The sequence below is a fragment of the Choloepus didactylus genome, chromosome 3 (assembly GCF_015220235.1).
Source record: "Choloepus didactylus isolate mChoDid1 chromosome 3, mChoDid1.pri, whole genome shotgun sequence".
Lineage (NCBI taxonomy): Eukaryota > Metazoa > Chordata > Mammalia > Pilosa > Megalonychidae > Choloepus > Choloepus didactylus.
The window spans coordinates 111,967,937-111,993,026 of NC_051309.1; the positions used below are offsets into that span (position 1 = coordinate 111,967,937).

General features: G+C 37.7%; 1 protein-coding gene across 3 annotated transcripts in view; it reads right to left on the reverse strand.

The window, feature by feature from the left end:
- MANBA (mannosidase beta) overlaps positions 1–13,319 on the reverse strand; it is a 168,097-nt gene extending 154,778 nt beyond the window's left edge. Inside the window, exons 1-3 of one of the 3 annotated variants that reach the window (XM_037830353.1) lie at positions 12,955–13,319; positions 3,392–3,486; positions 993–1,098 (exon numbers count right to left, since the gene is read on the reverse strand). In XM_037830353.1, the coding sequence (XP_037686281.1) occupies positions 993–1,098; positions 3,392–3,486; positions 12,955–13,194 (441 nt within the window). In that variant the 5' untranslated portion in view covers positions 13,195–13,319. The remainder of the gene's footprint in view (positions 1–992; positions 1,099–3,391; positions 3,487–12,954) is intronic. The other 2 variants (XM_037830351.1, XM_037830354.1) reach the window with 2 other exon arrangements.
- Between the last annotated feature and the right edge of the window lie 11,771 nt (positions 13,320–25,090).

Sequence of the window (25,090 nt, forward strand, 5' to 3'; positions counted from 1 at the left end):
CATTGCAATGTCCACAACATTCCTTTATGTTTTCAAATTATCAAAGTTTGGGGGAGGAGCAATACTCTATATACAACTGTGGCTGCCTAATGCATTAAATAAGCTACTCATTAAATGAGACAGCTTACACAATTTTCCTAACACAATGTCTCCCACAAAGCAGGCACTTGCCATGCATAATTTTCGCATCTCTTCCATTCCCATCCTCGTTCCTACAACATACTTATTGGTGTCTAGTAATTAGACACCAACTTTGAACTTTGAATCTGGTATTAGAAATACTCCTGACTAAATTGTATTGACTTAGGTTATTACAATTTCAATACATTTAGTCTTCTCTACCATTCAGAACAGAATTCCTCTGAAATACTCTCTACCTCTTATGTTGTAATGATGCCATTCATTTTACTCTGTAAAATTATAATATTACAATAGACTTTGGACAAAAGCAATTTTACACCAAAATCTATTTGCAGACTTGTTCACCAAATATTTTATCATGACAAGAATTTCAAGTGCTAAAGCGAACAAATTTCATCAAATGCATGAATCAAAACCGTAATGCTTTTTCTAATACTGAAACTATTATAAGCTATTAAGTATCATAAAACTCAATAAATTTGATTATTCAATAACAATATTTCAATTCAAACTTTTTAAATGCTCCAGGGGTTCAGGGCATATTCTGGATTATCAAACAACAGAGAAGGGAACAGTATTTGTTGCACACTTCTTATGTGCCAAGCCCTGTGCCAGCTATTTTATATAATCAGCTTATCAAATCCTCAAAATAACCTCATGGGGTATGTAGTATTTTCATCATTTTTACAAATGTGGCAACTGAGGCTCAGATAATAAAACAAACAATGCTCTAAAGAGCCTGTACTAGTCTGCATGGCCAATTATGCACTTGCCTTTCTCTACTTGCAATAATGATACAAATACATATAAGTAGGTGTGTTTTTCTTAACCTGATGTCATTACATACTTACATATCTATTGAACATGTTGTCTGTTTTCCCAATAGTGACCTTGTTGAGCAGGATTTCTGCAACTGTGTCAACTCCCTCAAAAATCAATTTTACTTTTTGCCATTTGCTGAAAAACAGAAAGATTTTTAAAACAAGATGTATAAAAAAATTAACTTTGATAAGTCTTATTTTATTAGTTAAGAACTAAAGGAATAAATATTTTGTGGAAAATTACATTCTTGAAAAGTGGTTCCCAAAGAAGTTTTCAAAAGTATTGGTTTAGTACATTTTTATATTCTTTGAATGATCCAGCTTATCATTCTTCATAATATATCAATTACCATAAAATTATGGACATAATTTATAATTTCCAAATGCATCAATTTTTTTCTAGCTATATCACAAAGTTCTTATGAGAATCAAGATAAATAATAAACACAAAAGTGTTTTCACAAAGTATTACGTTTACTGAAACTATCTAAGATTACCAACTAACAAGTAGTTATGGGTGACTATTCTGTGCCCAGCACTCTGCTAAGTCTTATAAGGAACTAAGTCTCTGAACTTCAGGAGTCTGATTGGCATTCAGGCCTAAAACAGGAAACAAACAGAAAACTTCTGATCTGTTCTATTATGTAGTATGATCTTGCTGGACAGATTACAAGTGCTGTCAAGCTTATTTTATAAGGAAAGACTTCAAGAAAATTAGAAACTTAAAGATGGGTAGAATAAATAAAATGAGATATATCAATACAATGGCATTAATTGGCAATAAAAAGGAATGAAACACTGATACATGCTACAACATGAATGAACCTTGAAAACATTATTATAAGTGAAAGAATCCAATTACAAAGCCATTTATATGAAATTTTCAGAACAGAAAAATCCACAGAGACAGAAAATAGATTTGTGGTTTTCTGGGGCTGGGGGGAGGAGGGGCCCTTGAGGGGTAGGAAGGATGGGGAATGACTGCCTACAGGTACAGCTTTTTTGTAGAATGATGAAAATATTCTAAAATTAATTTTGGTGATGGTTTCACAACTCTGAATATACTAAAAACTATTGAATTATATACTGTAAATGGGAATTATATCTCAATAAACTTGGTGTATACATTTTTTAAAAGGGGGGTAGACATGCCTAGGTAGAAGGCTGTCCCCTCAGAAAGAACAAAACCAAAGCAAGGAAAGACTAACAGTATCAGTAACATTAAGATGACATACTTGATTTAGGTGCAGAATCTGGGCTGGGGAAAAGGGAGTTAAACTGGACAAGTCAGTGAGACGGGGGGGCAGGGAGGATATAGGGACAGGCAAGATTAAACAGTTTAGTATTTTCACAGACAGGCAGAGAAGTTTAAACTCGATTTGCCAAACAAAAAGAAGACACTCGCCATTCTTGAGCAAGAGCAGGTCGTGGCAAAAGCAAATTTGCGGAAAATGAGTTTAATACTTCTATACACAAAAGGCTGGAAAATAAAAACCAAAGCAAGAACTCTAGTTAGACAGCTGTTGACCGTATTCCAGGCACTCACTAATGAAGGTCTGAGCAAAGATGGAAACTTTGGAAAGGAGGAGGAAGGGGGTGAACCAAGAGAAATGCTGGGCAAAAATTAACAGGACTCAGAAACAAACTAAATACAGGGGGATGAATGGAAGATATGATGAACCAAAAACACCTTAGACTGCACAAAGGTATTACCCTAAAAGAAACAATGAGGCTGCTAGAATATAAAGTTAGCTTTAAAAGGAATGTAACTTAGTTAAATTTTGGATATGTTAAGTTCAAAGTGAGCTAGGACTGCTATTAGAGATATTTTAAGTATTATTTGGCAATAGAGCCTGGAGCACAGTAACTATGTGATATTGACTGAGCACAATATTTTGGCTTTATTTTTCTTGTAAGAAACTTGTAAAAAATAATTATTTTATAAAGTCATATAAAATGACTTTTTTATTCTGTTTCATGCAGAAAAAACTGCTTATAATAACATAAAACAGTAACTGTGCTTTTTCTCACGATGTAGTACAAGGCCAAGGTCATAGTTTCAACGGCTGGTTAGCAACACACAGAACAAATGACATATCTCTGATCCAAACTAACAATGTTATAAATGCATACACTCTATTGATTACTGGGGGTGGGGAAGAGGAACTGCAGATAAGAGAATGTGAGTGGGTATAGGAGATTACATAAACACTACTGGAAACAACTCAATAAAGATACAACTTTGTCACTGGAGATTAATATCACCATCCTCATATACAAAACATCAATTGTATATTCACTTTTATAGTGCAAGGCCTTAATCTGACAACTCTCTAAGACGCAACAGAACAAAAAATTATTGCTTAGACAGTAAAAGAAGAAAAGCTCCTAAAAAATTTACACAAACATATACATACACACACACCTACCAAATGTCAAAGGGAATCTTAAATTTCTTGCTATAGGTCCAGTTATCTAAGGAGATCCATCTGTAGTTAAGGTCATTAAATCTGTAGTAAGGATCCTATTGATACAAGGTAAAAATTATGGTAGATGGTTAAATATGCAAACATTAATAAATAAAAATAAACATGAAACAAATCATATTGACAACAGCTATAGAAACACTTAGAAATTAATGCACTCTTAGCCTAGGAGTACAAAGAAGTCAGATCATTAATATCAAAAAATGTAAAAAAAAAAAAAAAAGAGAGAAAAAGAGCTCTGAGATGTAAATAATATAGTTTTATTATCAAAAACCATGTGTGGAGATTAATATTGGCTTCCCTTGTCAAAACCAAACACAGAACCTTCAAGGTATTAGCAGAGAATGAAAGAATTTTGGGTGTGTAGGTCCAGACTCCCATTGCCCCGTGGATCTCACAGGGCTCACAGCAGCCACTACCTCAGCTGGCCACCAGGGGGCCTGCGTCTCCTCTACTGCCGAAAGGTCAGCAAAACTTCCATTTCTTAGCAATTCCGAAGTTATTTTTCACTCAGCTTTACTGAGTGAGCACAAAAAGGATCTCTACAGAGAATACACAAGCAGCACAGATATCACCAAACTTACAGACTTTAGGTTTCCTATATCATCCTGAATCAGAGGTCAGCAAACTACAGACTACAGGCCAAATACAGCTCACTGACTGTTTTGTGCAGTGAGATAAGAATGGACATGAATCCATAAATAAAGTTTTAATGATGCACAACCAGGTCCATTCATTTAGGTATTATTTTTTATTGCTTTCAAGCTACAATGGCATTGCTGAGCACTGCGGAAGAGACCATATGGCCAGAAAGCCTAAAATATTTAGTATCTGTTTCCTTACAGAAAATATTTGTGGACACCTGCCTTACTGGATGTTCACAGATTCAGCTCCATCTGAGTGCTCAGCCCTAAGACCTCCCTTGCATAATCCTTAGGTCTTTCTGCTTTTACCTATTTTCCACCCTTCCCTTCCCAAAGGAGTTCTCCCAGACCTCAAGTAGAACAGAAAGGGCAGCAAAACGGTTCGTCCCTCCATGAATAGCACAATGGATGCACAGAGAGAAACGGCTTGTCCTCTAGCAGGGGCAGAGCCCAGGGCCCAGATCTATAAAAGGCACTAAAGTATCAACAGGTGTGTATAAAGATGGAAACAAAGGTATCTGCCCCAAACTGCTTTTGATTGGAAGAAATATTTTTATATGGATGGCAGGGGCTGATGAGATTTAATAACAATCACTAAACTGGCTTAAGGTCTTGTTAATGAGGTTTTTGTTCTGCTGAATGGGGTGTGCCATGCCCAGCCAACTTGGTTCCTTTTCTGCTCTTCCCCTCCGCCAGACTGAGCCTGTCCAATGAATAAACGTGGAACAAATATTTAAAGACTCAGGTTTGACAGGACACCTAATTATTAGCCTGTCCACATGTCTCCGTCCAGCCCTATTTATAACTCTACACTGTGGACTTAGTCAAATCCAGTTTAAAATATCATGAGAAGGAAGGTGTGAGGGCAGTGCAACTGCAACGCATCCATCTTCTGAGCCCCGGGGATGGGCTTCCCAGCTCCACAAAGGAAGCTGCACATTAAAGTCGGAAGGACAATCTTCTGAGATATATTTTTTCTAAACAAACAAAGTACAGAGGTTAAAATGTTTCTCTTATTAAGGGAAAGCATCTTACCCAGAAAGAAAAAAAAAGTTGCAGGGGCTTGGATTACAATTACAATAACCATTCCAAATGCCAAGCAACCCACTTCACTTGGTTCCTGGTTAGCCTGACTATCCTTGCTCATATTAAAATTCTGGGTCCTGTTTAAAGCAAACAGCAGCTCAGTCTTACCTCTCATATGACTAAGGACCCCTGTAAGTCACTGGAGTTGGTGAGCCAACCTAAGGATCCTAAAAACAGTAACAGTATCATTTGTTGACCATCTACTATATATCAGTATGAAGATTGCAATAAATAATGTATGAAAAGTGCTTAGAACCTCTGAAATGGACCCTCATATACTCTTATCCTCATGACAATAATGTGCAATAAATACAATTTTACAGAGAAGGAAACTAAGGCTCCAAAAAGTGAAGTGACTTGCCTGATGTCCCACAACTAAGCAGAAGTGTATCCAGGAATGAAACCAATTCAGTCAAACACCAAGGTCTGCTTTCTTTCAACTGTGCTACAAGCTATGCCACATCCCATATGTCCTTACACTTTTATACCAGAGGATTATACCAGAGGATCCCTGCTGCAACAACAATAACAATAGCAAATAGTTACTGCCTGTGACCCTACTAGGCACTTTCATCATGCTCAAGGCGCAGAGAGGTTATGGAACTCAACATCACGTGGCTAGTAAGTGGTGGAGCACTGATTCAGGCCCAGGCAATCTGACTTCAGAGTTCATATGCTTAATCATCACCGAACACTGCCACCAATGCTGGAAACGTCATCAATAGTTAAAATGTCAGTGGTACTTAACATAGCATCCCCTGTGGGAGCAATCTTTTCTGCATGTGCTCAAGTCTCAGCTCATCCCTGATTCCTGTGGGCCTTGTAAAGGTATATGACATCTCTGATTTCTCAAGTCCAGAATGGGGATAATGAGAGTACTTACACCTCATGGGATCAGTATGCAGTTCGCAAGAGATAATGCATAAAAAGTGCTTAGAACCAAGCTCAGCACATAAAGAACACTTGATAAATGATAGCTATCATCACAATTATATGTACTGGTATAGAGGGATTTCTAGGCTAAAGTTAAAGAAAAAAAAAAACACAGAACAATATATAGAGAATGCCATTATTTAGGGGGAGAGGTATAAATCTATTTATGATATATGTATTTATGTTTCTAGCATCTACAGAGGACTACATAAGAAATTGGTTAACAATGGTTGTCTCAATGGAAGGGAACCGGAGAACTGGGAGACAGGTAAAAAGAGACTTTCTTTGCATTAAATACCCTACCTTTAAAATTCTTTTTACCATTTAAAACCTTTGTCTATTTTTAAAAGATTAACATAAGAAACATTTTTTAAAAAGAAAATAATAAGGTAGGTTGGTAACACTAGAAATGACTAGAGAGAATGGTTATAAGACATCATGGGCTGAGAGATCCAGCAACTAAAATGTAAGACAGGAGAAGGAAAAAAAAGAAAAATGGCACCAAGGTTTCAGGTCTATCTCAATGAGAAAATACTGACGCTTTTATGGGAAATAGGTAAAATAAAAGATGCTAAGGATTGAAGAGATTGAGAGAGCAGATATTTGGTCATAATGAATTTCATATGTCATGAGGACATTCAGGCAAAAGAGTCAAGCAGAATTTCCAATGCAAATCAGGAGAGAGGTGTTAGTTGGAGATAAGCATTTGAGAAATTTTGGCATAGAGATGATGCTTGAAACTATGGGACTACAGGAGACTTCCAAGAGACAACAAAGAGAAAGAAGTGATGTGTAGACTGACTCTCAGAGAATGCTTGCACTTTTGGAGTGCAAATATCTCATTAGCAAATGAGGTATTTTTGTTGGTATATTTTAAACAATAGTATACTGTGCTCTTATCACTGTTTTCATTGGACATTGTAAATTAAAATAATGATTGTTCCCTTTGCTTACTATTTATTCTTCCCACCAATAAGCAGTGTGGGAATCCTTGTTCCACCATTTATTAAATGCATGATTTGGGGCAGGTTATTTAACTTCCCTGAGCCTTAGTCCATGAGATTAATTATACCCACATAACAGTATAGTAGGAAGTATGTGAAACAGTGTACATGACAGGACCAAGAATGTGCCTCGCACAAGGAAGACACCAAATAAATATTTCATGAAGACAAATTTTAGTCTAGATTGCGGATCTAGACTACAGGTGATAAGGATTGGTCAGTACTCAGCAAAGACAAAACTCTCAAATTATCTTTTAATTCCCAGTGTTGCATTGGGTCACATGAAGCAAATCTTCCCGTGCCCTAAACACACCCCACATGGCATCAAATAAGGAAGCACATGTCTGAGTTTAAAAATTAGGATTTTTAAAACTATCTTTTTTTAAAAATTGAGGGTTTAAAATCCTCATGGTATAGGGTGGGGGGGGATGCTTTAGGTGTTCTTTCTTACTTCTGTTTTTCTTATTTTATTTTGGGAGGGGTAAGGAAAATGTTCAAAAATTGATTGTGGTGATGAATGCACAACTATATAATGGTACTGTGAACAATTAATTATATACTGTGGATGACTGTATAGTGTGTGAACATGTCTCAATAAAACTGAATTGGGGGGTGGGGGGGAAACCTCATGGTTCTTTCTTCCCAGAATCTAAACAACATTAACTGATGACTACTTCTGTTAAAATCTCAATTTCATGCACAACTATAAGATGGTACTGTGAATAGTTGATTGTACACCATGGATGATTATATGGTATGTGAATATATCTCAATAAACTGAATTTTAAAAAAAAATCTCAATTTCACATGCAGAGTCATTAGCTAATTTATCTCCTTAATGTCACAGATGGTTTAAGCGGGCAAGCTTTTAGAAGAAGAAATATGGCTCTTTAAAATGGTGTCCTTTCCTAAAAGCTTTGAGATCATATCACATCATAACAATGATCAATTAAAGCCAAACATTCCATTCTTAAGTCTTAAAACTTCTGTAGAAGGTTAGTACAACAAACAAAGAAAGTAACTTCAGCTTTAAGAATAAATTTATGTTCAATCATTATGAGCAATAACCATGGGGCTTCTTTCTCAAAAATACATGGAAACTGCCTCTTTGCTATTTTAAAGGGTACAACAATATACATCTACCAAAACTGCTGCATATGTTTTATTAGAGTGTATTTATGGGTGATAACCTGCAGATTAGGCTCTCCATGGACAGAACCATGGATCCTTGGGCAGAATAATTAAGACTAACCTGTTAATCACATATATAGCCACTATGACATAATCTTACAGTTTAAGGTATTTTCTAAATTTACACATCTATGTGTAATCTTTACATTTAGGTAAAGCTTATCTGTTTGGCTTTTTCTTCATATTTTCCTGCATCTATTTTTTGAACAATAAGCATTAAACTTCTGTAATTATGTTTTAAAGGATTAAAAGGGAGGGAATAAGAATGCTGTATCAGTATATGAGAATTCAGAGCATGATAAAAACAACATTTTACGGCAGTGGACAAAAGACAAAAGGGATACAAGTAAATGATAAAGCATTTGAAAAAAAATAAATTCAAATGGATCAAAATTTTCAATATATAAAAAAAGAATCCATAAAGGTACTAAAAGAAGGAAACATATGTAAACATTTATTTAATTGGGGGAGCAGAATTACCTTCTAAGCACAACACCAAAGAGAGAAACAACCGTAAAAGAAAAAAAAAAATTACAGAATTTCAATATACAAAACTTGTAAGCATAGAAGCTATGTGGAAAAACACATCATTAGCAACATTTCAAAGAAAATGACAAATGGGAAGTTTCAAAAATAATGACAAGTAATGAAGTCTTACAGATCTAGTTAAAAAAGGATGAATAGCCAATAGAGAAACAGATGAGGACCATGAATAAGTAACTCACAAATCATCAGAAAACATATGAGTAAACATAAAATCTATGTAACTACACTAAAAAATTAATTGTTTTTATTTTGTTTTTTAAAATAATATCCAATCCTGACAAGGGTGCTTAAAATAGGCACTTGGATAAAACAATAAGGGGAATTTAAAAAATGGTTCAAAGTTCATGGGGAGCAATTTACAAACACATATTAAAAGACTAAAAAAGTACATACGCTTTGAATCAGCAATTCCCTTCCTAAAAATGTGTCTAGGAAAATAAGGATGTGCACTAAGATTTAATTAAAAGGATGGTCATTGAAGAATGGAAGACAAAAATGGAATCAGACTAACTGGTCAACAATAAGGAATTGATTATAAATGATGGTAATGTAGGCAATGGGATTAAAAAAAAAGACAATAAACATGGTTTGTAGAAATATGTTTACTGCATGTAAAATGGTCACAAAATATTGTAAAGTATAAAAAAGTTGTTAAACCATATATTTAAATAAAAAACTGCTGAATGAATATACTACATTTTAAGTGATTACCTCTGGAAGCCAGATTTCCAATTTTTCTGCTTCATACTTATCTGTATTTTCTAACTGGGCACAGAGGGAATATTTTTTTTTAAAAGGCTTTCAAAACTTTTAAAAGTGAGGATTTCCATAGGAAAGCTGAGAACATTCCTTTAAAAAGTCTCCTAACATCTTGACCAAAAGGGGGATGTGGAATGAAACAAAGTTTCAGTGGCTGAGAGATTTCAAATGGAGTCGAGAGGTCACTCTGGTGGACATTCTTACGCACTATATAGGTAACACTTTTTAGGTTTTAATGTGTTGGAGTAGCTAGAAGTAAAAACCTGAAACTACCAAACTCTAACCCAGTAGCCTTGACCCTTGAAGACAATTGTACAACAATGTAGCTTACAAGGGGTAACAGTGTGATTGTGAAAACCCTGTGGATTGCACTTCCTTTATCCAGTGTATGGATGGATGAGTAGAAAAATGGGGACAAAAACTAAATGAAAAATAGGGTGGCATGGGGGTGGATGATTTGGGTGTTCTTTTTTATTTTTATTTTTTATTCTTATTCTGATTCTTTCTGGTATAAGGAAAATGTTCAAAAATAGATTGGGGTGATGAATGCACAACTGTATGATGGTACTGTGAACAGTTGATTGTACACCGTGGATGATTGTATGGTATGTGAATATGTCTCAATAAAACTGAATTTTTTAAAAAAATTCTCCTTAACTGAGTGTCATAGCATATGGTAATTAATAGGCTTTCTGCGTCACTAGAATGTGACCTCCATGAAAATAGGGACTCCAGTTTTATTCATTTCTATTTTATTCCTAATGCCTAATATAGTGTGGGGTATAATAGTAGGCTGCAAGAATGAATGAATGAATGAATTACCATTAGCAGGGAGCCCAGAAGACTTTCCAAGACACCCAAGGTTTAGATCCTTTGTAGTCCCCTATGAAATACCTAAGGCTGTCACAGAGACTCTCAGTAACCGCAAACACCTTTTAGCCAACTGCTAGAACCAAAAACCCTGATGTCTTCCTTGACTCTACTCTCTCTAACACCTCACATCCAATCCATCAACAAATCCAACTCAACTCCTGTTGGTTCTTCATCCAAAATATGTTCTCACAACCATGCCTCACCATTTCACTACCACCCTGGTCTAAGCCAGAAATCATCTCTTGCCTGCACGAGTCCCCTAGCTGGTCTCCATGTTTCCATTTTTGTGCAACTATATAATCTTCACACAATAGCTAGAGTGATGCTTTTGAAAAGCAAATCTTATCATGTAGAACAAGTTCAAACATTGTTTCCTGTGGTTTACAAGCCCTGCAGGATCTACCCTAGAGGCCTACTTTGACCTTATCTACCCCCCACCCCACCTCCAGCTCTCTTCCCACTTCAGGGTCTCACCTCCCTCCCCCTCTTTTTTTCCTCTATGCAGGGAATGCTTTTCTGCTTAAAAGTCACTTTACCAAAAAGGTCTCTATTTAAAAGTCACCTTATTCAAACCGGCTGTCTTTCACCACTTTTGTTTTTTTAATTGCAACTCTTCCAAAGCAGCCTGAATTCTCTCTTACTCCCCCTCCCCCCATCCTCCACTCCCAATTTATTTTTCTTCAGGGTACTACCTGTCATTATATTATCTATTAATTTGTTTATTTGTTTATTGTCTGTCTCCTCTACCAGACTGTCCACTGAGGCAAAGACTTTGTTTTCTTCACCACTAGATTCCAAGCACACCACATTCTAGGTACTAAATAAATTCTTGTGAGATAATTAATTAGGTGAATAAATGAATGACTTCAATGAGATTCGTTCCATGCTCTCCTGTAAACATAGTATTTTTCCCAGTGTCTGATCTAAACCATGGAATACCCAGACAGCAACACCAAAAAAAGGATGTATAATAAAGCACCTGGAATAACAGCATCACATTATTCAATACTGATGTTGGTGTTAATGATTATTTTCAAGAGAGGCCTCTCCCCTTTCTCTCATCCCACCCCCATTTAAGACCTATATATACGTTATTGTAACATCAAGTTTTTCAAAGAATGTGTGAAGAGATTTAAGAGACATTGTAAAAAGTCCCCAGTAAGGAAAAGTTAAGTTATTTCATACTATGAGCAACCTCATTCTTGTCAAGTAGTAACTAAATATTGATTCTTGATATGTAGTCCTGTAATATGGGGCAATGTTCTTATTTTCTAAAGCCACAAATTTCCCATTACCTCAATGCTGTCAGTAAAATGAGGCAAGGAGAGACCCTGCAAAATAAACCAAGTCAATCTCAAGGTAGGTGTAGGGAAGCCTCAGTGTGCCAAGGTCAACTGTGGTCTATGGGGCCTGTGCAATAGTTAAAATTCTTAAGTTTGAGAATTATTTACTTAAAAACAGTGGTCCAGCATCACTTCGTTTGTGAAACACATTCTTGGAAAAACAAAAAGCAATGAGTACCAATTTAGAAATCTGCATAAGCCTAGGCCACTATCTTATCACGTAAGTAAATTTAGAATGCTAATACTGACAGTCACCCACAGTGCTTAAAAACACCTGGCTTTTCAAAAAAAAAATAGAGACTTAGTAGTTAAGAAGGCAGGTTATGAAGTCAGGCAGACCCGGGTTGGAATTTCACTTCTAACACTTGGGCGCTGTGTGACCTGGGCAAGTTCTTAACTTCTCTGGGCTCCAAAATTCCACTTCATCCATAAAATCCAGATAAGAACACCTAAACTCCATAGAGTTGCCATCCTAATTGGAGTAACACAGGCAAATACATTCTGTCCCAATGAAAACATTCAAAGAATGAAAAAGCAAGGTGCAGCAGGTGGACTCTAAGCAGCAGCAGAAGATTCAAGTTTGTTTGCAAACCTATGTACACAGGCTGCCACGGCATTATCCACAAGCCGCTGCTCACCATGCCACAGGAGTCTATAGATTGGGACATTTATTGGGACAGGCACACACCACACATCCTGAGAGGAAACAGCACCTTTCTTCACATCCCATCAGCCTTAAGAGTGATTTAGCCTTTTCACTAGAACTGCCCATTCCAACTTTACTCTTGTAGTTCTCATTCTCTTCAAGCTATGTGCTTCATCCACCCTAAATCTGACTTTCTGAGGCTTAAAAGCGAAAATGAAAAACTGAAACATTGCTGGGTATAATTAACCCTTACTTTGCAAAAGGTTAGTGTTTCCTGCCTTTACCCCGACGGTGCTCTTTGCCAACAGTAGATAAATCGTCTCGACCTTTATCTCCACAGACCTCAAAGATGCAAGAGGAAGTCAGCCCAAGACCGACGGGGAGAGCGCAGGGATGGGGAACTGCCAGGAAGTTCCTGGGCCGCTCTCCCCACCACGGGGACGCGGGCCCGGGCTCGCGGCGGGTGGGCCGCACGCAGTACCTGTATCAGGCCCTGCCGGACCAAGGCGCTGTGCACGCAGCCAGGGGTCGTCCCGGGCAGCTCCAGCGAGCCGTTCCCGCTGCGGATCTTCCATCTTCCTTGCAAGCTGTAGGTGCGCGTCCCGCCAATGGGGCCCACCCAGCACAGCGCTAGCAGCAGGAGCAGGTGAAGGCACATTCCGGGGGCCGGCGCCGCCGGGACCCAGAAGGGTAGGATCGCGGGGCTGCTGGGAACCCGCATGAAAGCCTCCTAGTAGGCTCGGAAGAGGGCGAGACGCAAGCTCTCCCCGCCCCAGGCCCGGCCCAGGACCCGCCCCCGGTCAGCTGAGCTGCAGGAACTCTCCGTTGCTCTGGCGGGGTGACTTCTCTAGGGCGGGCAGAAGCGCGGGGCGTCGTGGGCACGGGACCTGAAACTCTAGTGTATGGCTGCAAGCCCCCAGCCCCCGGATCTCTGCCCCCTCTCTTCTTCCAGGAAGCAAGAACTTTGCATCGTAATTAGGGCACTCGAGATCTCAGCGCAAAGCGGCGCAAAGCTTCGGGGAAGCCAGGGACAGACTCAGTGGGGACAGACTAAAGAAGCTCCTCACTCCCTCAGAGAACCGAAACAGCGAGACAGCCACCCCACCCCACCCCCGCTTCACTTCCGTTCCCCAAAATTCACGCCCCCATCCACTTTTCAGAGGTCTGCTTGGCGGCAGTAACACCCACCTGCAGTCCACGGCACTGGTCTAGACTCCCCGAACCCTTGAAAGAGTAAACAGCAATGACTAGTAATAGAATCTAGCTCATGGGATTGTTTAGACTGCTGGGTGTACCAATAGATACTAGCCTAGAGCGATCGCAGCACGTTATTAGTAGACTCAGCCCCTGTGATTTATAAAACCCCAAAGAGCTCCTGAGGTTCCGGGAACCTGCACCAGACGTGCAAGTGAGATTGAAATCCTTTGCCGATCGCTAGCTGTGGGAGTTGGGCAAGCCACAAAATCTATAGTACTGGCGTTTCTTGAACTCCAAAATGTGGGCAATTCTTCCTTTTTCAGAGTGTTTAAGCAGAACCATAACATACGTGACTGTCCCAAACAATGCCAGGGTACTCATGAAATACGTTTCATTACAATTCTCTAGTACTTACATGGTCTACTTGAGTCTTATTTTTGCATTAGAGTGTAATAGTGCTCCTAAGAAGTTGTTACCAGAGGGGAAAACTGTGAATTATCTTATTCATAAATCAGTTCCTGGTTGATTTTTTTTTTTTTTTTTTTAACATTCTTGCCATTTTTGGTAAAGAAATCGTTGGAAAGTGAGCAATCAGTCCTAAATTATCATTTTGTAAAGCTGGGATTTCACATTACATCAAATAGATTGGCATCCCTGTGTTGATGTTAGCTGGCTTATGCCGACGTTTAGTAAGAAGTCTTTATAAGAGTTGCTCATCAAAATCTGAACTTTATTTTGCCTTTTAATGGCCCTGGAATTGCCTGAATCTGTAGGCACAGGACAGTATTTTACTTTTGCAGAGTCAGCATTTTTCACAAGGGCGGCATCTTGGCGTCAGTAACATTGTGGATCACCCAGACCAAGTCCCTGGATTTACAGCTGGGGTCCACAGATGTCAGGTGACTTGCCGTTCTTGCCCTTCTTAAAGACGCAGACAGGTTCTCTTCTCCTTGCTCCTGGTCTCCTTGCAGTGAATCCCATTGCTATTACCTGGAAAAGACACTGGCTGGTCCCAAGGCCTTCCTCGGTCCAGGAGCTTTTTTACTTTTGATAGGAACAAAACTCTCAACTCAAATAATATGCCATAATTCATGGCATTAAACCTCCAACCACAGTCTGTCCAATGCCGACTATAAGCCGGCCTATGGAAGCAAGAGTCACAATGGAATTTTTTCATAAAATCCAGAGGTTGTTAAGCCAAGACAAAGGAAAATTCATCCTAGCCAACATGTTTGGATATATTCTGTTGTTCTATCAAAAAAAAAAAAAAAAAAAAAAAGTGAGAAAAAACATTTTTAAAAAAACAAGAATAGAGACTATTTCTCCCTTACTTCCAGAATACAAACATGACAACATTTTAGATTACATCACTTTGAGGACAGAGAGCATCCAAGAAAAAATAAAACCTTAATAAGTACTCTGCTTAAAAGTGGGATTGGCATAGATGACATGATGAAGTTTTGTTATAGGATTTTGTATATTTTTTATATAGGATTGTGTACAATTTGTATAAAAATTTTCATTTAATTTTTTGTCTAGGATCTTCAGGAAGAATAAACCTTATTAAGGCTTCTTAATTTATGTAACTTCAAGTCATGATGCCTCTTTTAGTGTCCTAGGCTGCTCAAGCAAATACCATGAAATGGTTTGGCTTAAACAATGGCACTTTATTCTCTTACAGTTTTGAGGCCAGGAAAATGTCCAAATCAAGGCCTTACCAAGGCGATGCTTTCTTCTCAAAGACTGTGGCATTCTGGAGCTGGCTACCAGCTATCCTTGGTTCCACTGTCACATGGCAAGGTACATGGAGGCCTCTCCTGGCTTCTCCCTTCTCTTCTCTTCTGGGTTCTATGACCTTCAGCTTCTTGCTTCCCCTGGCTTTCTCTTTGTCTGAATTTCATTCTCTTGTAAGGGACTGCAGGAAGAGGATTAAGACCCATCTTGATTGAGGTGGGCCACACCTTCTTAACTGAAGTAACCTCTTCAGAAGGTTCTATTTACCATGGGTTCACACCCACAGGAATGGAGTAAATTTAAGAACATGCTTTTCTAGAGTACATACAACTTCAAACCACCACAATGTCAATTGCAATTTTAAAAATAATGTCTGGTATCTGTAACCTTACACCATGCAAATAGATTTCATTTTGTTTATTTCATTTGATGTTTCCCCAGATTTCAATTATTTAGAACAAGAGGTATTTCCCCGTTTTAAACAAGAGACATATGGGGCCTTCAGAGGTTAAATGATGAGCAAGTTCAGTATCCTGCCACAGCAGGTCACTGGGGACTTTGTGGCCCTCTGTCCCTTGACAAGGCATCTTCAGCCAGATGCTGCAACAATAGAAACACCTATGCCCACCAAAACAGAGCCTGGTGAGGGAATGCTTGGGAAACCTTGGCATAATCCCCTAGAGTTTGAGGTCCAAAAGGTGAGAGAGAAGGCAGCAGCGGTAACGGTGCATTGCTAATATTTAGTATGTCAGTGAGCCAATCAACTTGGCCAAGTAAGCCAAGAGGACCCTGCAAGAGGTAACCAGACTTGAGCTAGTATCATAGGTTCTGCCCAAGAGAACTTCAAAAACAGCCAGAGAACACATGACCTATGTCAGCAAATTGTGCACTATAGTATCCCCCTGGGGGGGCTCCAAAGAACCCCCACTATTCCTTATCAGGCATTCCAACCCACCTGAGAAGGAGGGGAGACCCAGATGCATTAGGGTGAGGGGAGATATGTAAAAGCAAGAAGGATTGTGAAAAAAAAGATCACAACCCTTTCTCCATTTCAGTTCCCAAGTCAGAGGTTAAGCTTGAGGTAGGAGGATAGAGGGAGTCTGAATTGGATGTGAGACTGAAGTTTTATGTTTTAGGACTGAACTGGACTCTTTAATACCTGAAGATAAGCAAATATCTTCCACAGGCAAGAAAGAGAGGTCAAGCACATGCATGTTTAAAGGCAGTAGATGAAACTGGTTATAGTAAATTGGTTATAAAAACATAAGATGTTCTTCTGTCCTTATGTCTTGAACTCTCAAGAGATCTTTTGCCTACTTGCTATATTGTAGTGTTTTTTGTATAAAATAAAGGAAGTCCATCTCTTAGTGACTCAAATGAGAAAAGGAAATTTGTATCTTAGTATTATCACTGTCAGTAATCTTGAGTCATTATTGGGGGTGGGGGTGGAAAACAGAGCTGGAGTTATGAACCTTACAATTTAAATACCTTCATCTAATGAATTTACAGACCTCCCTATACCTGACAGATTATTTTTTAGGTCACATGCAACATTTACAAAAATTGACTACATACCAAGCCAAAGAGAAAATCTTAACAAATTCCAAAGAATTGACACCATAGAGTGCTACATTCTCTGATCTAAATGTAATAAAATCAGAAACCAGTTACAAAAAGTATAAACAAACAAACAAAAAACACATTTATTTGGCATGTTAAAAACCTATTCCCAAAACTTTGTGGCTCACACTTCCTTTATCCAGTGTATGGATAGATGAGTGGAAAAATGGGGACAAAAACTAAATGAAAAATAGGGTGGGATTGGGGACATGGAATGCTTTGGGTGTTCTTTTTTAATTTAATTTTTATGCTTATTTTTGTTCATTTTGGAGTAAGGAAAATGTTCAAAAATTGATTGGGGTGATGAATACACAACTATATGATGATACTGTGAACAGCTGATTGTACACTATGTATGATTGTATGGTATGTGACTATATCTCAATAAAACTGAATTATAAATAAACAAATAACAAACAAACCTATTCCCGAGGAGTGAGATCTTGTTTGTTGTACAGGTTAGTATGATGCCCTGATACATTCCAGAGTAATTTGGGCAGAGAATAAAAATGTATTTGCACAGCTCCCTTGAGTGACTGAGGAAAAATATGAAAATATTAACTCTCCCCACCTGGAGAATTCCTGATATTCTCACAAGCATTGGGGACTATCAATTTAATAGGCCAAGCCCTCTATCTTGAGACTTGCCCTTATGACACATATTCCTGAAAAGGAGAAGCTAAGCCAACTTATAATTATGGCTAAGAGTCACCTCCAGAGAACCTCTTTTGTTGCTCAGATGTGGTCTTTCACTCTCTATGCCAACTCTGCAGGTAAACTCACTGCCCTCCCCCCACCCATGTGGGACATGACTCCCAGGGGTGTAAATCTCCCTGACAACTTCAGACATGACTCCCAGGGATGAGCCTGGCCCTGGCATCATGGGATTGAGAATGCCTTCTTAGACCAAAAGTGGGAAGCGAAATGAAAAAAAAATCGACTTTCAGTGGCTGAGAGATTTCAAATACAGTTGAGAGGTCATTCTGGAGATTATTCTTGTGCATTATATAGTTATCCCTTTGTTTTTAATGTATTGAAATAGCTACAAGGAAATACCTGAAGCTGTTAAACTGTAATCCAACAGCCTTGATTCTTAAAGATAACTGTATAACTATATAGCTCTCAAGATGTGACTGTGTAATTGCAAAAACCTTGTCCTTGACACTCCCTTTATCCAGTGTATGGACAGATAAGTAAAAACATAGACAAATAAATAAATAAATAATGGGGGGGATAAGGGATATGGGATATTTGGAGTGTTCTTTTTTTATTTCTATTCTTATTTTTATTTTTATTTTTTCTGGATTAATGAAAATATTTAAAATTGATTGCACAAGCATTCACTGTACACTTTGATGATTATCTGGTATATGAATAGATCTCAGTAAAATTGCATTTAAAGAGCTACTCCTAAAAAATTCATGGATCAGAGAAGAAATAGTAATGGAAATTAAAATTTATTTAAAGTTCAACCACAACAAAAACAGTACAATATATATCAAAGTAGTGTTTAAAGAGAATTTTATAGCGTTAATTGTTCATGCTAGAAAATAAAACATTTAAAAATAATAAGCTTGAATATTAAACTCAAGATATTAGGAGGAGAGGAGAATATACCCAAAGAAAGTATATGAAAATAAATAAGTAATAAAGAGCACAAATTAATGACAAAAAAACAAAGAAACATAGAATAGATAATTGATGGAGAGAGAGATGGCTATAATAAGCAGGTGCTTTGAAAAGACTAAGATGGAGAAAAGAGGAAATAATATAAGAAAGTGATATAGAGAAAAAATCTTAAAAGCAATCAGAAATTGCCTTAAGGTAAGAGTGAAGCATTTTTAAGTACTGCAAAAAAAGAAATTGTTAACATAGAATTCTATACCCAGTGAAGATATCTGTAAAAATTGAGGACAACATAAGAGTATTTTCAGATAAATAACATTTGAAAGAATTTATCAGCAGCAGACATGCACTACAAAAAAAAATGTTAAAAGGAAGACTTTTCAGGCAAAAGGAAAATGAAACTAGACAAAAATATGCATATACCCAATGGATTGAAGACACCAGATGTAGTAAATACATGGATAAACACAGAAGATTTTTTCTTATGATTTAAATCTCTGTTAAATAATTTAGCGTTCAAACAAAGAAAATAACAATGCATTGTGCATTTATAAGAATGGTAGAAGAAAAATGTATAAATGCTGGGAGGGGAGAAATGGAAGTATAGTATTACAAGATCCTTATACCATACAAGTGGTGAAATATCATGAAGGTAGAGTATGATAAGTTAAAGATGTCTATCAACACTAAAGAAAGCATTAAAATAACAAAAAGTTATAGCTGAGCCAGCAAAAAAGATAAAAGGAAATCATTAAAAATATCAACCCAAAAGAAGGCAGAACAAGAGGAAAAGAAGAACAAAGAACAGATGGGGTAAATAAAAAACAAATAGCAAGATTATCATTAAATATAACCACACCAATAATTGCATTCAATGCAAATGGTCTAAACTCCAATTAAATAACAGAGATTGTCTGACAGAAGAAAAAGTCAAGCCCCAGTTTAATGCTGCCTGTAAGAAACACACCTTAAATATATAGATACGAATAGGTTAGATGTACCAGGATGGAAAAAGTTATACCATGAGAACACTAATCAAATGAGGACTGCAGAGGCTATATCAATATCAAACAAAGTAATTTCAGGACAAAAAATATTATTAGGTGTGATGGTTAATTTTATGTGTCAACTTGGCTGGGTTATGGTGGCCAGTTGTTTGGTCAAACACTTGCCTAGTTCTTACTGTGGAAGAATTTTATAGACAGAATTAGCATCTGCAATCAGTTGACCTTAAGTAAAGGTGATCACTCTCCATAATGTGGGTGGGCCTCATCCAAGCAGTTGGAGGTCTTCATGCCAAGAATTGAGGGTTCCAGAGATCTGAAGAAATCTCAACTTTCCGAGAGCCTCATGACTACACCCTCCACTCCTTCCTGAGTTTCCAGCCTGAAAAACTAGTAGTCAAGAAGTCAACATTACACTCAGTAATTTCCAGCCTCCAGCCTGCCCTACAAATTTGGACTTTCTACTCCCCACAATCACACAAGCCAATCCCTTGTAATATATCTCTTCATGATATAAATATGGATAGTATACATACATTCTGTTGGTTCTGTTTCTCTGGAGATCTATGACTGATACACCAGGGATATAAAGGTCATTTCATAATGATAAACGGATCAATTTGTGAAGAGGAAGAAGTACTTTTAATGATTTTGCATCTAATAGCAGAGCTTCATTTCAAAAAAGTACATTAAAATACATTTTTAAAAAGCCAAACCTGATAGAAGTGCAAGAAAAAATAGAAAAACTCACAATGACAAAAGATTTCATTACCCCACTGTCAATAATTGATAGAAGTAGACAGAAAACCAAAGTATTAAATCAACACAATCCACAGAATCCACAAACTTGACAAACTCTACCCACAAAAGCAGGATAAAAACTTTTTCCAAGCGCGCATGGAACAATTTACCAGGACAGACCATGTTCTGAGCCATTAAACCAGTCTCAAGAAATTAAAACTTTTCAAGTCATGCAAAGTGTGTTCTCTGATCATAATGGAAATAAATTAGAAATCAATAATAGAAAGATATGCAAAAAACCTATCAAATACTTAACCCATGAGTTAAAGAAGAGATCAAAATGGAAATTAAAAAACATTTAGCATTGAATTTAACTAAAATTAAAACAAAACATACCAAAATTTGTAGGACAAGGCTAAGGCATTAATTAGAGGGAAATTTATATCATTAAATATCAATATTAGAAAAAAAAAGAAAGGCCTTAAATCAATAACCTCAGCTTCCCCCTTAAGAAATTAGAAAAAGAACAGTAAACAGAACACGAAGAAAACAGAATAAAGGAAATAATAAGAATGAGGGTGGAAATCAAGGAAATAGAAATCGGAAAAGCAGTAGATAAGAATCAACGAAACCAAAAGCTGGTTCTCTGAGAATATCAATAAGATTGATAAACCTGTAGCCAGAAAAAAAGAATATACCAATTACAATATCATAAATTACAGACACAAAAATCACTACAGATTCTATAGATATCAAAAACAAAATAAAGGCAACTTGGATGAAATGGACAAATTCTTGGAAAGACACAAGGATGAAAACTTGCTCAAAAAGAAATAAACCTGCTATCCCGTATCTATTAAAGAAATTGAATTCTTATTTAAAAGGCTTTCCAGAAAACTCCAGGCCCAAATGATTTCAGTGGTGAATTCCAACAAATATCTAAGGAAGAAATAATGCCAATTATATATAAACTCTTCTGGAGAATTGACGAGGAGGAAATACCTCCCAACTCATTCTATGAGGTCAACGTTATGCCGATAACAAAACTAGAAGACATTGTAAGAAAAGACAATTGCAGGCCAATATCCCTGATGTAAATAGATGCAAAAATTCTCAACAAAATTTTAGCAAATTGAATTCAGGAATATATAAAAGATGATAATACACCAGGGGCAGGCAAACATTTTATATAAAAGTCCAGATAGTAAATATCTTCTGCTTTGGAGACCGTATTGTCCCTGTCACAACTATTCAACTCTGCTGTTGTAATGCATAAGATAATATATAAGTGAATGAGTATGACTGTGATCAAATAAAACTTGATTTATGAAGACTGAAACTTGAATTTCATGTAATTTTCATGCAACAAAATACTATTCTTCTTTCAATGTTTTAAAACAATTAAAAACTGCAAACACCATTCAGAGCTTATGGTCTATATGTAGGTGGCTAGATTTGACTCATGAACCACAGTTTTCTAACCTCTTTAATAAATCATTACCAACTGGAGTTTATCCTATGAATACAAGGTTGGTTTAATGTTCAAAAATAACTGTTATTCAGTATATTAAAAAACTAAAAAGGAAAATCATATGATCATCTTAACGTATGAAGAAGAACATTTGACAAAATCAAATTTTTATTCCTGATAAAAACTCAGCAAACTAGGAATCAAAGGAAACTTCTTCAACCCCAAAAAAGATAGCCAAACAATCTGCAGTTCACATGATACTTAATCATGAAAGGTTGAACACTTTCCTGTGAATATAAGGAAAAGAAAAGGAAGCCTTCTTACCATTTCTGTTAAATATTGTACTGGAAGTTCTTGCAAGTGCAATAAGAAAAATAAAAGTAATCCAATTTGGAAAGGAAGAAATAAAGCTATCTTTATTCAAGGAAGACAGGGTAGTCTATGTAGAAAATCTGATGGAATCTACAGATATACAACTTGACCTAATAAATGAGTTAAGCTAGATTGCAGGTAACAATATCAACAAATAAAATACAGCTGTATTTCTATATTCTAGCAGTGAACAATCAGAAATTGAGTTAAATTATTCCAATTACAATAACATCAAACTATGAAATACTGATAAATCTGACAAAAGATGTGCAAGGCTTGTACACTGAAATTACAAAATATTGCTGAAGATGGCGGCCAGGTGAGACAGGGCAAAAAAACACCTCCATGAAAAATGCTAGATAAAAACCAGAAAGTGACCCAGAACGCCAGTTTCAGCGATGCACCAGCTGGACAAGTTCTGCTAAAACCACAGGGACCGTGCACTTGGTGAAACTGGGAGTCTACATCCTGAAACAAGTGAATAAGCCAGCTAAAAGTCCCGCAGCCACGCTGCGCTGTGGGGAAACTGGGGGTTGGTGTTTGGAGACAGACTAGTTCTTTAAAAAAAAAAACCCAGGAGCAGCTGCAGTTACAATGGTGAGAACCATGCAGTGAAGCATGGCAGGAGTGGGCTGTGCCAACCTCTTGGTGTCTGGCATGGAGGATAGCTCACTGCTGATTCCCTCAAGGCCAGGAGGCAGAGGGGCAGCCAAAAGGAGAAAGAAACTGCGCTGCTTGCAGCCAGCTACCTGGTGGGCTGGAGACACTCCTGCCCAGGGCCCTACCCACAGCCCAGAGCCGCACCAGGAAACCCAGTGTGACGGGGAGTGTATCCCACAGCACCGCGCACACACCACAATATTGGCCGTGGACAGTGGCCTTGGGTGCATACACAGCTAGTTGCCCCAGAGCTGGGAAGGTGGAGCTGTGCATAAAGGGGGGTGGGGTTGAGATGCCCCATTCAGCCATCTTTGCCTCAGGCTGGGAGCACCCCTGCACAGCCCAGCGGCCCAGGGCTTCCTTTGACAGACAGCATGCATCTGTGACATAGCACAGCCTTCCCTCAGCAGAAGTCCTGGAAGATCACAGCTGAGAAGGGGGGCCTGCTCGGAAAACCCAGGGGCGCTACGTCAATGCCGGGGACTTGTGGGTCAGCGGCAGAGAAAATCTGGGGCAAAACTGAAATGAAGGCTTAGACTCTTGCAACAGCCTTGAATCTCCAGGAACACCTGGGAGGTTTGATTATAAAAGCTGCCCTGCCTCCCTAACCACCCAGACACATGCCCCAGATTCAGGGCGGACAGCACCATCAACACACCCAAACTGAGTTCACCACTTAAACCCCACAGGAATCATTTCCCCACACACCACAAAGACAAAGTTGAGATGAACTGACTTGAGGGGAATAGGTGACTCGCAGATACCATCCGCTAGTTAGTTAGAGAAAGTGTATGCCACCAAGTTGTAGATCTGAAAAATTAAATTGGTATTTTTTACAACTTGAAAGAACCCTATCAAGCAAAGCAAATGCCAAGAGGCCAAAAACAACAGAAAATCTTAAAGCTTATGATAAAACCAGACGCTACGGGGAACCCAATCCCAAACACCCAAATCAAAATATCAGAAGAGACATAGTACTTTGTGTGATTAATCAAAGGAGCATGGCACAGGATATAAAGGACATGAAGAAGAGCATGGCACAGGATATAAAGGACATAAAGAAGACCCTAGAAGAGCATAAAGAAGAAATTGCAAGAGTAAATAAAAAAATAGAAAATCTTATGGAAATAAAAGAAACTGTTGGCCAAATTAAAAAGACTCTTGATACTCAGAATACAAGATTAGAGGAAGCTGAACAACAACTCAGCCTCCTTGAGGACCACAGAACAGAAAATGAAAGAACAAAAGAAAGAATGGAGAAAAAAAATCAAAAAAAATCGAAATGGATCTCAGGGATATGATAGACAAAATAAAACATCCAAATTTAAAACTCATTGGTGTCCCAGAAGGGGAAGAGAAGGGTAAAGGTCTAGAAAGAGTATTCAAAGAAATTGTTGGGGAAAACTTCTCAAACCTTCTACACAATATAAATGCACAAAGCATAAATGCCCAGTGAACTCCAAATAGAATAAATCCAAGTAAACCCACTCCGAGACATTCTGATCAGACTGTCAAATACTGAAGAGGAGGAGCAAGTTCTGAAAGCAGCAAGAGAAAAGCAATTCACCACATACAAAGGAAACAACATAAGACTACATAGTGACTACTCAATGGCCACCATGGAGGCGAGAAGGCAGTGGCATGACATATTTAAAATTCTGAGACAGAAAAATTTCCAACCAAGAATAATTTATACAACAAAACTCTCCTTCAAATTTGAGGGAGAGGTTAAATTTTTCACAGACAAACAAATGCTGAGAGATTTTGCTAATAAAAGACCTGCCCTACTTCAGGTACTAAAGGGAGCCCTACCGACAGAGAAACAAAGAAAGGAGAGAGATATAGAGAATTTTAAGATATATATATAGAACCTTACATCCCAAATCACCAGGACACACATTTTTCTCTAGTGATCGTGGATCTTTCTCCAGAACAGACCATATGCTGGGACATAAAACAAGCCTCAATAAATTTAAAAAAAAAAAAAAAAAAAAAAAAAAAAGACGATTATATTCAAAGCACATTCTCTGACCACAATGGAATACAAGTAAAAGTCAATAATTTTTGATTTGTAACTCCACTATTTACTTCCTACACGATACTCTAATGACAAATCAGTGGTTTTGGACTCAATGTAAAATATGTAATTTTTGACAAGAACTGTATAAAGGTGGGGGGATGGAGGAGTATAG